This window comes from Chanodichthys erythropterus, chromosome 13 (assembly GCF_024489055.1).
Source record: "Chanodichthys erythropterus isolate Z2021 chromosome 13, ASM2448905v1, whole genome shotgun sequence".
In the NCBI taxonomy this organism is placed as follows: domain Eukaryota; kingdom Metazoa; phylum Chordata; class Actinopteri; order Cypriniformes; family Xenocyprididae; genus Chanodichthys; species Chanodichthys erythropterus.
The window spans coordinates 43215067-43231637 of record NC_090233.1 but is presented as its reverse complement, the minus strand read 5'-3'; the positions used below and the strand labels follow the sequence as shown (position 1 = coordinate 43231637).

Below are 16571 nucleotides of genomic sequence, written 5' to 3'. Positions count from 1 at the left end.
TGTGAACATATTAGATTGTTACTGGCAGTGTGGGCAGAAGAACACAGACTCCTCTGACCATTAATGTCATTATTCTCCACACAAAGGTGCGTTGGAGATGAAGTTCTGGCTCAGAGCCAGCCTCCTGTGTGAAGCTCAGCCAGGAGTTCAGTAGCACAGCCAGCTCTGATCATCAATGAGCAAGGAGTCTCATTCAACACCCTGGCCACAGAATATAGCAGTATGCCTTAAAGAGGCCAAGCTATGAGTGACACAGGGCTGTAGATTAGCAGAGGATAATTCCCATTGCTTTGGGAAAGCTCTGACTGCTGACCCTGTTTTGGTCCCTAGAGGAAAGGGAATGGACAATGGCTTGGATCTTTGATATTTCAACCAAAGTATTTCTTCTGACATTCCGAGACCTTGTTGAGTTGCTAAGCAGAAACAGAACCGTTCACTTTTCTCCACTTTCCGAGGAATGTTCACAAGCCTGAAACATGCCTGTGTCATGTAAGTGAGCCTCCCACTCCTCCTCCTCCTCCTTCCCCAGCTAAAATCATCCCTCCATCCCCCACAACCTCTCAGCTCAGAAAGGAAATATCTACTTCACGGGCTACATGTGAAGACTTCAAGATCCATGGTGGCTGTAATTAAGCCATGGAAACATATCTTGGTGTCCACATAAGCATTTGATCCATTACTCAAGAAAGTGGCAATTTAGGTGGAAAATGTAAAGCTAAAAAAACTCAGTAGGTCTTGAAACACACAGTCAAGTTTTTAAAGGTCACACAATAGTACTGATGTCATTCTAAGACTGTTCAGCTTGTCTCACAGTATGCACAATCAAACTCGGGAGTTAACATGCAGTTCTACTCAGTCTGATGAATCCTTCACTGAATCAGTCAGAGGAGATACTGAATATGACTCACTATAATGTCAAATGAGAAGAAAAGTATTTCTATTCAGTGGCCTTTGTGGGCTGCAATCAAAACACAACTTTCAATTGAGTTGTTCTAGCAGGCTATAAGCAATATCAAACACAGCACGTAGTGAGTGTAGTCTGATGACCTTTATGAGTCTTTCTTTTAATGAATCATTCGTTCATTCAAAAAGACTGAATTTGAATCAGTCTGAAAAAAGACTGATTCAAGACTTATTTATTTATAAGACTTATTTATTTATTTTAGCTGATGAGGTCATTAGAAATAAAAGACTGCAACATTAATGTTTCTTTTCAAACTTGCCACTGACCTGAGAAAAGACAGCAAATGTTCCTTGCAGTCCTATTAAGATCTGAATTTCTATTTCTTTGATTTTAATGCATCCTAAAAAGAATAAAGCATCCACTCAAAATGCCACTAATAGTAACAACTGATTTTTTTGTCATTGTTTTGTTTTGTTTTTCATAGGTGTATCTCAAAAGTCCATTTGTAGAAGATGAAACATTCCACTTAATTCTAAAGAGAGAGCATGTCATCACTTGATTCCAAAAAAAAAAAAAAAAAAAAAAACATATTTTCCCTCTTCTCAACATCACTCCTTTGCCCATGCTTGTCTGCATAAACTCTTTGGAAGTCTATGCAAAATCAATTTCCCAATTTGACCTCTCTATTTAGTGTTGAAGAGTAAAGCTTTCCTCTGATGTTGGACAGGCCCTGTGGAAAGCAGCTTCATCCTATTTGTCAGCTTCCTGGGGTGACCCTCAGTTCACTCAACTCCACTATCACTCTGGACACCCGCCTCAAGCTTGCATAGTTTTTTTTTTTTTTGTGAGAAAGTAGAAAGGCCAAAATACACACAGTACAATGCAAAATTTCCCTGAATGATCTGACTTGAAAACTGGCAGGTGAGTGGATTAGCACAACCCTCACCACAGCATCTGCTGAAAGGGGAATGAACAACCTTTCATTTTCACTAAGCAAGATTTTCAATGAATTATTTACATTTAAGACCATTACTCACACAAAGCTATTGGATTCCTTTAGAGGACTTGTGATATAATAAATGACTCATATGGACTGCTATTTAAATTTTTTTGGAGCTTGAAAGCCACTAGTCACAGTCTGTTTGGTTGTATGGGGGAGAAATACAATATAAATGTTTATTATTCTGAAAAACTCAAAATGAATACTTCATACTGTACATTGTAATGTTGTGATGTCTAAATCTTTGTAAATTATTTCTTTTAGTTTTTACTTTTATTTAGAAAATAAATGTTTAATTAACATAAAACTTTAATATTGGCCATTAATTGATTACCAGCCAAAAAATTAAAATGAATAATGGCTTATTTATATTGACTATGAATTTGGAGAGCCATGAGAGTTAGTAGACGAAGGAGTGAGGGGGTGAGCTGTCCCTTTAAGTAAAGAAAATGTGAAACATAAAGCAAACTGCAAATATTCTGGGTGGAAAAAAAATGATTACCATAGAAGCAGGTTCCCTGCAGGTTTGGAAAGGAATGACTCACCACTCAATGCCAGTGTGGATTTGCATTAACGTTAAGAAACCGAACTGCATTGGCATTATCAAGTTCGAAAATAGGCCAAAATAGCTTGTAAGCCATTATATTAACTACACAAACCTTAGGCTTTGCAGTTTCTGTTACATTTGCGCCAGGCCCTGCTTGTTAAGTTCATTTCAAAAGTAGTATACTAGGAAAGGAAACAACACTCACCAGTCCATCACAGTTGTTAATGGCGACAGAAGCTCCAGGCACATCCGTGATGTCCCCTATAAAAGTGCAGTCTGTTTTCAGCAACTCCCTTCTAAGTATTCTCTCTGAGTGGGTTCCATTCTCAGTTGCGTTCCCAGCTATTTCGATCTCATCATGCCATTCCACCATGGCTCCTGGAGCCACTAATCTTTGGTTGGGATGTAGTCGGAGGTGGAATTCCTTGCCAAAGACAGTGATGTTAAAGAACAGCCTGTCTACAGCTTGCGCTGACCCTTCCAAAACCTCACGCTTAACACGCTGCTTGTGATTGGCCGAGAGAAGATGCGAGAGGTAGTGTCCCTCTGCGTCGGTACTGATGGGAGTAATGAGGCCATACTCTTTCAGACGGATCTTCAACAAGTCTGATAAACATAAGACAAACATGTAGAATTAAAAAAAAAGTTTTAATGTAGCTACATGCCTGTGGGAGAAAGAATTGCTCTAATGGGTCCATTTTGAATAATAAAAAAATGCCAAAATAAATTTTGTAATAAGAAAATTAGCCATTTGTGGTTACGAAGTCTACTGGATGTCTGTTTATTGCTATTAAACTGCTTCGTACATTTCAAAGAATGTTACTAATGTGTCATGACATATGAATGATGGTTTGCATAAAGAAAATCTGAAAACTGTGCAGAAGCCAAAAACTCTTAGCCTTGCAATTCAATTTGTTATGGTAGTTTTGGCTATAGCAGGAAATAAAACTGTTTTGGGCATATACAACAATTCAACAATTCACATCTAATTGAATAAACATCCAAACTAGGTCATATAAATAAGACATAAAAATGCTGCTCATTTTAAAATATTAAATGTTTTCCATCTACATAGTACTCACTATGTTCAAACATTTTTTTTAACAATAACACAAATATTTCTGTCATTTACTACTATTAGATTTAACAAGTTGCCAGTTTCAACATGATTTATTACTGTACATCAGTCATTAAATTCAAAGTGATTGAAAAAGTGCAATGAACTCATCACTGCAGGTTGTGACTTTGACACTACTTTAATTTTACTTAAAAATGTATGGGATCAAGTATGCGTTTTTACAGTGTACAATTCACTTTTTAAAGTTCTCCAATCATTCATTAAAAACAGAGAGAAACGTTTATTATACGTGTAGCTGACTAAACAATGTATTACCCTATGAAATTTGCTTGTCTTTCCCAACCTTGATTAACAGACTATTATTAGAAGTGTTAAAGTCTGTTAAAGGTTCTGTAGAGTTTGACTTGCATCATCTCTTATGGTAACTTTAGGGCTTTTCCTGTACTGACTGTTAAACAGTTCTGATTAATTTTCTCATTACAATATTTGTCATTAAACATTAAGATGAGAAGATGCAGGTGATAACAGTTAAACTCAACATGACTTGACAGAGTGTGGCTTTAGTTTGCACTTTGCAGCTGTCTACATAAATTATTAATGAAGCATCAAAAGTTATAAAATGACTTTTTCACCCCGAGAAAAAAAAAAAAAAAAAAAAAAAGTTTAAGAAACAAAAAGAGCACAATGATAGCAGAAAAGTTTGAGGACCAAAAGGCTGTATACTTTACCTTCTTTGTCTATAATTTCACCAGCCTGAAAGAAAAAGAGAACAAAGAGATAAAGAAACAATGCATAAAACATGCAGCCAAGACATTTACAAAACAGCTCAGAAAGTACCATTGGTAGAAACAGAGGATATCATGGGGGATATCCAAATCTGACATTTAACTTTCAATTTCATTTATGGCAAGCCATTTTTACATGTATTCCTTTTTTTTTTTAAAGTATCAATTCTATTTTTAATAGTATCTATTCATTAGGTAAGCTACTAGTTCTTTTTATTACTACTAACATCCAAATGGTTACTAGTGTCTATTTCAGCTTTTATGAAACATATGAAATATTCTTACCTATTTATGTGACATTAGTATCCCATTCCAGTTGTTAGGCTACTAGTAACATTTCTTATGTAACTAGTTACTATTAAGAATGGATAATTGATAGTTTTTCTCAAATTGAAAATTTAGTTTTAGTAAAATTAAAACTGGTAACTAAGAAATAGACTATTAATACATAGATGATAATAAATCTAGGTACCAGCACCAACTGAAATACACAGTTAGCTGTGAATAATCGATATCTGAATCACAGTCGCACAAAGAAATCAATGGAAAAGTGTAAAATTATATTATCTGTAACAATAAAATTATTTGTCACTGTCAAATAATTTCAAGTAGTAATTACAAAGTATGAAAAGTACTAGTATTTAATCAAAGTTACTTCAGAACTTGTTAGTTTAAAGGAACAGATATGAAAACAGCTTGCCATATTTCACGTGTTTTCTGCCATGCCAACTTTCAGACAGTTTGGCTGTTGGTTTGACAGCTTGGAACACTCTCCTAAAATGCGCAAGTTTCTCTAGTGTTTGGTTGATACGTTTTCTCTAAGTACTCTGCATAATACGAATACACAGAATCAACTCAACATACTGGTATAGATATTCTTAAAACCGGCTTAAATTTAAGTCAAATTTATTTGAATTCGAATCGTTTCTAAAGCGGGAGGGAGACTGTCACGCCTCAAACATCTCCCGCGAGCTTTCACTTACAGATTACTTTCCATACAACTTTACGTGCATAAACAGTAAATCATTAAGACTTACCAGAAGAGCTGAAGTCAGACTTACTACAACTCCTACCATTAGTAACCTAAGTGACAGGACAACCATCACGAGTCGGGTTTTCTCAACTGAAAGACGAGAAACAGAAACTATAATCCAAATTTGGATGTTTCACTACTCGCCTGTCTTCTCTAAAAGTGTCGCGCACTACTTATCCTCAAACAAGAGACCTTTAAAGACTGGTTAAAAGTAAGCAAAGAGTAATTAAGAGAGTTAAAAGTTGTAGAACTTGGGTAAATGCCTCAGTTTGTTAAACTTATAGGAAAGACATCCCTCTGAAGACTTGTGGTGGTTAAGTTGAGTTGAGCTGGCCGGACAGAGCCTTGTCTGAGCTCTAACCTGGCACTTCGCGCTGACTAATAAACTACAGACCAGCCCTACAGTGACGTCATTTTCTACCCTTTCCCAGGAAAGCACATGGTGGAAAAAAAAAAAGAAGAAAAGGAATATGCAAAGACAACACATGGCGATGCTTTTCTCAAACCAAGCTGGTGTGAAGATATAGTGAAGCTAGTCAGAACAGGTCTGAGATACTCCTTCAGATGTAAAACCAAGCTGCTCATGTTACTTGACAGGTAAAATAATATATATTGCATAGCATTAAATGTCACTAGTTTTGATTTCCATATATGTTCCCAGTTCAAATCTATTTAGTGTTCATTTGTACAGTTATTTGAATTTTCTAGTGACTTGACTGGCTTTTATTAAAACATGGAAATTATTTGTTCTGTTTTTCCTCCCTCTCTGATGAGGAACAGAAGGGAGCAACAAAGCAGAGAAATACAAACCTCTACCATCTCAATCAACATGTTATTTAATCTACAAGATCTCTTTACAAAAATACCAGGTAATGCAACTAATTTCTGCTGTGTTCTCATTTCTTAGGAGGGATGTGTCGAGATGGAAATTGGGGGGGGGGGGGGGGACTGGAGTAAGAACAGACTACTTTATTACTGTTCTGAGGAGAGTTTGGCTGTGGTTCCATAATAACTGAACATCACTTCTTCTCACTTTTCTCAACTTCTTTGTGGTCTGATTCTGTAACACAAATTTAATTAGCACAAAATTACACTGGGCTACTGGCCATTTTATTCCTCATATTTATACAAAGACCTCCTGCAGTTCTTACCTTTGATTCTTCTCTTCTACACTCTTCCAGGTCTTCCTGATGCCTTCAAGGCCATGTGTCAGTTAAAATGCATTACAGGTGAGTATTAAGCAGAGGTAATCTGATCACCTTCACATCTGTAGACCTTATGTTTCCCTCATCCCAATTTAGGCATGGCTTCCACTGTCTGAGTATGTTCCCAGACCATATCACTCAATAATATAGCCCACGCTCAGTGTCGACTGTCTACAAAAAAAGCAGTTTCCATCTGGTGACATTTTTAGCATGTTTTACAATACAAGGACATAGCAATTTTGTTATTTAATTTTAAACTAAGAATTTTGGAGTGTGTATAACTACTGTTTGTATAACTACTAAGTAAAATTACTGTAAGATATGAAATTCACCATATATTTTTTATCCTCTTACTTTTGTGAAAAGTTTGTTCTTATTTCTTGAATGCCATATCTGATACATGCAACTCTCCTATGGATAACGCTCATAGAATCACAGTATTTCTCTCTCCCTGTGGTCCTAACTCTGGCTTCTTTCCAAGTGTTACCGGTCTGCTGCTGAAATGGTATATGAAATTCCAGCTGTATTGTTATCGTTGATTAAAGAGGAGCTCGGAGGTCCTGAGAATCTGTCTGCACTCAGGTCCATACACTCTGAAGCTTTTATTAGAAGGTAAAATTGAATGTCAGCAACCCTTTTGTTTTGTGCCTAAGCTTTGATTCTGTAAAGCCAGACTCCAGCTGAGTAATGAGGTTGTAAAGTGGTCAATGAAACAATAAACTATTTGCAACTGTGCTGACATTAAGAACCATACTGTTCATGAAGGGCGCTTAAGTTTGAGGCCTGTCACCTGTTTCGTCTTTCAGCCAGGCATTTCTCAACACTAAAGCTTGTTTTAAAACACAAGACTTAAACTGTAAGTATTTAGTCATGCATTTTGAGGTTAAAGTGAAATAATTCAAATGCTTTAGTCTTTCAAAACACTCCCGTGGTCTGTCTAATGTGTGACACACTGACCAGACCGCCAGACCACAACTAACAGCAATTTGCAACGGACTGACCATCCTGACCTCTAAAAGGGCATTCTGATGGCTATATATGAAATAGGTATTTGAATGTCAAGCTGTCCACTTGCTGCCACCCTGTCTTTTGTTCCTAACAAAACGTTAGGAACACAATAGCAACTGAAGGCATGCAGAAGTCACAATGTGCATCTAATTGGTGCTTTGACCTCCTGAGAGATGAATGGTAGTTTTTGTCCATGGTCATCTTTGAGTCAAAGAAAAGATACACCAATAAAAATCTGACATGTAAAGGTTTTTCACAAAAGGAAGGACAATACATTTTGACATTTTAACCCTTACTTGCCTAATTCTGAGGGCAAGACCATTTTTTTACATCCCCATTTATCCTCTGGTGTTAATCTCTACTGTTTTACAAGATATTAAAAAAAAGAAAAAAAGCAAGATAGGTTGTGACTGTAAAATGTTATTATTAATTTTATAACTTTACAGGATATAGTGAATTTTTTAAATAATGTTTAATTATTTTTTCAGAAATCCCACAGAACTGTGTAGCCTGTAACAAACACAGTGAGATTGTGAATATTACAGAACTCAGTATGTATTTTCCATATGCAGAATTATCTAATATTAAAGGATTTGTTCACTTTGAAATGAAAATTAGCCAAAGCTTTACTCACCCTCAAGCCATCCTAGATGTATATGACTTTCTTCTTTCTGATGAACATAATGGCAGAAATATATGTTTTATAATGGCAGTGATAGGGATCAATGAATATGAGCTGCAAGAAAGTGCTTCCACTACGTCCAGCCATCATAAATATGTGCTCCACACGACTCTGGGGGGTTAATAAAGTCCTTCTAAAGCGTTTGTGTAAAAAAAATATTGCTCCAGCCTCATTTCTGCTCGCAAAGTACTCTGCGCTGCTCTGCTTCATACTACAGTAACATTAATAATCTCATCCATGAACATGATTTCTGACCAAGTCTTCTTTTCCACCGGCGAGCTACGCCTTTGTTTTGAATAAGTGACCTCTAGCGTCGAAAATTTACATATTGTGGCTTTAATGATAAACTATATCCTATTGCTGCTAAAGTGTATTGTAGATATAGATATTCATACATGTGAGTCACTAAACTCACAGTCAACTCTCGAGTGTTTGACGGACCATCTTTGACTGTTCCAATAGCTGCTAATGGGGCATCTATGTGTGCTTGTCATTAAAGGTGCCATCGAACGTTTTTTTACAAGATGTAATATAAGTCTAAGGTGTCCCCTGAATGTGTCTGTGAAGTTTCAGCTCAAAATACCCCATAGATTTTTTTAAATTAATTTTTTTAACTGCCTATTTTGGGGGCATCATTAACTACTGTATGCACCGATCCAGGGGCTGCTGGCCCTTTAAATCTCTCGCTCCCTTCCATGTACTGAACTCTTGTTATTCAACTATGCCGAGGTAAATTAAATTTTTAATTCTAGGGCACCTTTAACACCCGTCAACCCAAATGCAGGTGGATTTCAGCAGTGGCTTGTACACAGTCACAGAATTTTATATATAATAATTTTTCAATTGTAGTCTTTTAAAAAGATATCTGAAATAATAAACTAAGTGCAATGTAGTGTTTTTTCAAAAATAGTTTGGTTTTTTTTCTATACATATCCATACTGAAATACGCTTCCAGTACTCATTTTCTGCAGAACAGACACAATACCAGATGCGCTTTCTCGCTCTCTCATCTCTCCGACAGCGAGTTGACACACAAACCTGCCTCCCCTCACTCACTCATTTCATTTGCTCCGAATGAATATTGTTGGAGCTTGAATTTCAATGGGATTGCACAGTGATGTAGTCATTTTTTTGTTTGTTTTTTTGTAGTGATTATACTGTGATTTTTCCCTCCCATCCTCATTCTCACCCGTCCCAGAGCGACACCCCATAAGCACCACCACACTTACTAATGCATATAATATGCAACTGATCTTAAGCTACTTGTATTTGAGAGCATTCTGAAAGACTACTTATGTGTGTGTTATCGACATGTTGATTTATTATAAACAACACAAGACTGGACTGATATTCTACTGTTTAGTGTCAATCACATCTAACTCGGCCAATTAAGATCTACATTTAGCCTTAGTTGTTATATGAATATGGTCCCCTGGATCATAGGTTTTATCAGCTGGCAATTTTCAATGCACATTTAAGAGTGCAAGTTGCAACTATTATTAACAATAATGGAAAGATGAGAAATATCACCCTGTTTGGACTTTGTTTTCTGTTTTGCACTACTTCCTGCCAGTCTGTCATCATAGTTATGCATTTCAGTTCACAAGTTTGCAATTCAATTTGATATCAATTATTTTGGATATACTGTATATCAGGTAGAGTACATGGCCAATTTTGTCGACATGGGAATCAGTTGGTATGCTCTTACATTAATATTGAAGGTTAAAATGAACTGATTTGTATACAAACTTAAATTACACTCAAGGATTTTTTTTATAATAATAAAGTTATAACAGGCGTACTAACTTTAAAATTATTTCTACTCCAATTTGTTTTTTGAAATATAAATATTTAAATGGTGGCTGACGGATTTATTCAAACATACATTAGGCTAATGAAGAACATTAAAAATGATAATTAATATGTTATATAGCTTAATGCTACCCTCTAGAGTTAATTTTTTTCAAGCTGACTAACAAGTTTATGATCATGGAATATGTTTGTTCTGAAATGTGACGTTATGTGACATTGTTTACAAGCTGTTTTATTAACATCTTTCTAAAGCTGAAACACTGATTGAGTGATTACATGAGGCATGATACAGATTTCGGTAAGTTGTACTGTGTCTTTTAAAATACCTTCAGATGTTCATTCATGTTTATTTCGCATTGTAACAAAGTGGAGGAGAAGATCTGTTCACGTGCGCGTCACGCTGACACTTCTGTTGAACTGCAGGTGATCTGTCACGCCACATTAAAGAGCGCTAAAACGGAATTTATGTTTTTAATTCATAGTTTTTTAATTTATGTTTTTTTTATTTGAAATATGAGACTTTGTTTCATGTCAAAAGCAACAAAGAACAAAGCCTTTTGTGATTTATATTGGATGGTTACGTATCCTTGCGCTTTTTAAGTGGGTATATGGAAATCCTTGAACTTTCCTAGTGGGTGTACAGCGTATACCTGCGTATCACTTAGACTACACCATGATTGTGTGTATTGCACATCATTGTACTCATTTTTACTTCCAGATTTTGTGCTCAGACCCAAAGTGTGTGCACATAAAGCCATCTCTCAGTATTACATTGAGTTCTTTTTCACTTTTTCTACTTATTGTTCTTAAACAGTCAAATACATTTAAAATAATTTCAAAATTCTGGTCTTAGCGAGTATTCACATAAACACAGTCAGTTATGTTTTAAATGAATGTAAACAGAAAAAAAAAATGCATGTTTAACAGTATAATGGATCCGTGTGTCAGGTCTTAAAAATGACAACACCCTAATATAGCTGCAGTCAGATTATGAGATAATATTAAAAATATATATATGGCAGTTTTTCTCCATGGTATCGATGTCAAAATTGTGGCCAGTGAAAATACTGAGTGGCTAGTAACACATATACCCCCACACACACACACATTATATACAGCTATGGAAAAAATTAAGAGACCACTCCAAGTTCAGAAATCAATGTTAAGTGGTCTCTTAATTTTTTTCCATAGCTGTATATGCACATCTTGTTCAGATACATGGCATAATGGATTCTATCAAATACCAACAGATAAAAAAAAATTAAAACCTGACTGTCCCTGTTAGAAGTCATATAATGGGCTGTGGTTGGATCTTCCATCAGGACAGTGATCCGAAACAAACATCAAAATCAACACAAAAATGTGTCACTGAACACAAAACCAAGCTTCTGCCATGGCCATCCCAGTCCCCTGACCTGAACCCTATAGAAAATGAGTGGAGTGAACTGAAGAGAAGAAGCACCAACATGGAGCTGGGAATCTGAAGGATCTGGAGAGATTCTGCATGAAGGAATGGCCTCTGATCTCTTGTCGGGTTTTCTCCAAACTCATCAGGCATTATAGGTGAAGACTCAGAGCTGTTATCTTGGCAAAAGGAGGTTGCAAAAAGTATTGAATAAAAGAGTATGATTAATTGTGAGCAATGTGTATTACAGAAAAACATTTCTCTCATAATGACATTTTCCCCCCATTTAAAATTATTATTCTCCAATGAATGGTTGGATTTTTGTAGATTTTTTAAATAAAATAACAATGCAGATTTATTTTCACAGCCTTCTTTGGTCATATTTACTAAAGGTATGAATCATTTTTAGCACGACTGTATATACATTTATATATATATCTATATATATTTACACCTGTATTTTGCTTCATCCACTTGTGATCCGATTGATCCGGACACAGTCAATGATTGGTTGCTTCCCAAAAACATTCTTCATGATAGACACTCTAATCGACCAATAGCAGAACCTAAAGAATGAGAGATAGCAGAGGGCGAGAAAACAGGAAGAAAATTAGCAGAGGGGGTAAAAATAAAAACACAGCAACTAATAGCAGAAAGGGGAAGGAACAAAACCCTAGCGTGTAACAGGGACCCTGGCAAAAAGTGGTGGGGACATGTTCCACCCACAAATTACAACTATGGTAAGATCATACAACAATTGGTGGACTCACCACAGTCTATCTTGTGATGTTTTGGCAAAGAAAACATCTGAAGAAGTCCCACTTTTAAAGTCGGTTTGATCAAATAACATGTGGCATCCTTTAAACTGAAGACAAAGGGAAGATACAGGAGAAGACGAAAATGGGAGGAGAGAGAGAGAGCAAGAGATTCCTTTTTCCAAAGCTCATAGGCCTCTGACTGTTTTAAAGCCCCTGGGCATGTTACAAAATCAACCAATTGGATCCAGCCTCAAATTGGCTGGTTTTCTTATCCATGACCTCTTTGATAAGTAAATGGAAGAAATGCTGGGAGGGAAAATGCCACACAATCCGTTTGGATCACAGTGGTGAAGAGGGCAGTTTCTTGTGTAAGGATGCTTAAAGTAATTACCAGCTAATGTCAGTCAGTGACATTTACAGAAAATATCTCTTCAGCTTAAAGGCACAATATGTAAGATTTTTCTATATTAAAATATCCAAAAACCACTTGCACAGTGTTATATATTTCGTTCAAGTGTGCTTACATTATCCTAAATGTTTCCAAGAATTTGTAAATTCAGAGAAATTCACAATTTTTATTTTTTTTATTGAACAAGTTTCACATATATTCAACATATATAAATGTTTCACAAATAATGCTTTGATGAATTTGATATCACCATGAATCAGTAATACTTAGACATATATGCGAACTATAACATTCATATTAAAGATCACAATTTTTAAATGAAATTTAAGTGTCCGTCCCTCCCTTGTCACTTGTCGCCTGTCAATGACGTAATATCTGCGTTATCCCTGGTTTCTGCTTGTACTGCATAGTAACCATGGTAACAGACATGGACAGATGCGTATCGTCTTGCGGCAAGCTGTTGTTGTTTCGTTCAAACATTAAGGACCATGGCAAGCAAACTTTAGGAAAAAAGATGGTGAGAGATTTGCGACAACTTTGACTTAAAGCTGCAGTCCATAACTTTTCTTGATTAAAAATTATCCAAAATCAATTTTTGAGCAAGTACATAACCAGCCAGTGTTCAAAACTATCTCATTACCTTAGCTCGATTCACAAAGGTAAGCTTGTAATAATGTTTTATAATAAGAGCAACCTGGTGGAGTGGCTACAGAAATTGAAATCTACAGGTAACACAAATATACACTAAATACACATAGTCACGCAATGCTGATGTTGTTAACATTAACAATTTGAGAACAAAGTATAACAGTAATAATAATTTGCACGGTTTGATGTGATCTGAGCTAAGCGATCGTTAGATTTAATCATCATTGGCAGCACAATTTATTGTAGGCTTAATGCTTTTTTCCTCAGTTGGTCAGAACAAAAGTGGCAGAAATGTTACTTACTTGTTCAGATGATATTTTCCAGTGAAAATTCATACATTGGTCATACTTTCAAGACGTAGAATCTGTGATTCTGAAGTTCAGTATCCACACCGGTGCGGTGACTGACAGCAAGCATTGGATTCATCCGCGCTGACGAGCAACAAATAACGCACGTACAGATAACTGTTCCGCATATGACTGCAATTGCAGGTTTCAAACAGAGATGGTAACAAAGAGGAAAAATGGCAGACTGCAGCTTTAACAGAACTCAACGCCGCTCTTGCACGTTATTAGACAGGTAACATTAAGCAAATGTACATAAGACAAATTAATGTTGTAGCCTATAGTTAACATTATAACAACTTTCAACACACTTAAATGCTGTTGAGTATGATGGTGTAATGTGAGACCAAGTGAAACCCAGTGCTGCTTTACCTCACAATTTTAATTTGTCAAATAAACTGACCTTTATTAGTAGTATTTCAGAATCACGAGTAACGTTTGTTTGGTAGAATGAAATGTCCTCATTCCTTTATATCCACTGGGACTCGTGTGTGGCACTGATATCTGTCTCTCATTAGCAATCGCGCCTACGATTTTCAGCCACACCGTTCTTCATATCATGATCTGTTAAAAACATGAATGCATTCACTCATCCATAAACATTATTTCCCCATAAACATTATCAGATCCATTGGCATGACGACAAGTTCCATGATTCCATGCTCATTCACTGTGTCATCAATCTACGCCTTTGTTATTGTTTTGAAGAGGTTAGAGACCCCCTAGTGGTGAAAAATTACATATTGTGCCTTTAACTGTGGTCAAATCAAAGTTTCTTAGCAGAGGCCTGATAGCTGCTTAACCCAACACAAAAGGGCAAAAGATTGCGTCTAAGAACACTTGTTCAATATAAATTCAGTTATTTCAATTTAATTTACTTGTAAACATAGCACTTTTCACAAGACATACATTTTTTTTTAAAAAAACCCTTATGACCCCCAGTTGTCAGGGAATACCAGACTCAGAGATAGAGATGTTAGTTCAACCCAAACAGGTATTTATTGACAGTGATTAGTCAAGTCACTTGTTTATATAGTGCTTTTTACAATACAGATTAATATAATATTGTTGAATAGTAGGTGTCCCCAACTAAACAAGCCAGGGACAACAGTGGCAAGGAACCCAAACTCCATCAGGTGACAGAATGGAGAAAAAAAAAAACTTGGAAGATACCAGGCTCAGTCGGGGGGGCAGTTCTCCTCTGGCCAACAAATAAATGCCGTAAGATTACGGATCAGGCAGCGTCTGTCACACTGCATGGTTGTCAGAAACACATGCAGATGATGGAGCTCCAATCAAAAGGACTTTAATGAATAAACGCAGGAGATCAATATACATGGCACAACAGAGACGTAATGACATAATGACATACACAAAGATGACAACCGACCAAGACTGAGGGAGAAAACAGAGAATATATACAGGTCAGACAAAGGGGCAAACAAGGCTAATTAACAAGACCTTTCTTTCTCTTCATTACCAGGGTGATGACTGGAGCATGGAGAGTAGAGGCAGAGCACACACCTCTTTGCAGAGTATGGCGAGTAAACGGTTAAATACAATATTCCAAACAATAGCTTACAAGAGATCACTGGAGTATCACAAAAGAATAATTAGGTAAGTAGAGCGGGTAAATAGCCCGTAATCCATATTGGAAACCAGACAAAGAGTGACTGTGACAAAGAGATGGCATGGACTTTTGGAAATGGCAAACTCCTGGCACCCCTGGATGAATCTCCTGATGTCCTGTGCCATGCCTGACCTCCTGAAGAGATATTGGATTTGATTGGTCCTGGGGAGGCCACAAAGCTGTTGAGAGATTGTGTCACTGGTCCAACTTGTTTCCAAATGGTTTCAGCCCATTGGAGCACTTGTCCGGTCAGCAATGGACACATGAAGGAGATTTTGTTCCTCTATTTGGGGAAGCAATGCGACTGTATCTCCAGGGCGAGCGAACATTGGAGCAGAAAGCTGTTTCAGTTCTCTGCCGAGCCAGAGTATGGCTCTGGATTGACCATGGGACTGGCAACATAAACTGGAGGAGAAAAGGTTCTTGGTGTACTGACAGGTGCAGTGGTGGATCCAGGTGCTGTGATAAGTCAGTGAACAGAATCGACAATCGGCCTGTTAGGTTCATGATGTTATGGTCTGGTCTTCTGCCAGGTAATACCAGACTCAGGCTTACTGGAGATTCACATGGAGATCAGTGGAGTTTCATAAGGAGATCACTGGAGTATCACAAGGGAACTTTACAGGTCAGCAGAGTGGGTAAGTAATCTGTTTTGAGATGTGTGTGCTGATGAGAGACAGGTGCAGGTGATCAGTATTCAGTATTCTGCTTCTTCAACCTAAATGCTTTCAACAAGGGATTCTTCCTCATCCGAATTACAATCTGTACTGTAAGTATGATTAATAATTGTTGCTGTTATATTCTCTGTAGCATGCACAATACGTATTTAGTTGTGTGTGTGTTGTGTACACTCCGCACAGCTTATAGGTCTCTGGCTAACCAGCTAACAGCAATATGTGTTCGCTCGCAATTGTCTAGAAATGTGTCAAATGTTTGTTGTTGTTACTTGAAGTTATGATAAAGAATAGAGCAATATGTTGGTGTACAACTGCAGTGCTTTATCAATACATTTCTGCGTTGGGCTTATGCATATATCATGATTGTTTAGGTGTTTACCACCGAGCTGTGGGCTAGGTTCACTAACATAAACACAAACCACTTATTTCCTCTCTGAGTCTTTATTTTTAGAACAGAGCGGAGCACCATCCTTATTATAATACAATGTAAGTGATGCGAGCACTGTATACTGTACTCTGTGTTAACCAGCAGAAGTCATCAGACCAATCACTGCAGATTAGCATCGCGCAAACGAGGGGTTTGGAAAAATGAATCGTTGAGCGAATCATTTTTTGAGTCATTGAGCAAATGAGGTAAAAATAAATG

General features: G+C 36.8%; 1 protein-coding gene across 1 annotated transcript in view; it reads right to left on the bottom strand.

Moving 5' to 3' along the window:
• The window catches only part of adamts3 (ADAM metallopeptidase with thrombospondin type 1 motif, 3), a 118202-nt gene extending 112726 nt beyond the window's left edge, over nucleotides 1-5476 (bottom strand). Inside the window, exons 1-3 of the mRNA XM_067406536.1 lie at nucleotides 5352-5476; nucleotides 4258-4282; nucleotides 2657-3057 (exon numbers count right to left, since the gene is read on the bottom strand). Of these exons, the coding sequence (XP_067262637.1) occupies nucleotides 2657-3057; nucleotides 4258-4282; nucleotides 5352-5417 (492 nt within the window). The 5' untranslated portion in view covers nucleotides 5418-5476. The remainder of the gene's footprint in view (nucleotides 1-2656; nucleotides 3058-4257; nucleotides 4283-5351) is intronic.
• Between the last annotated feature and the right edge of the window lie 11095 nt (nucleotides 5477-16571).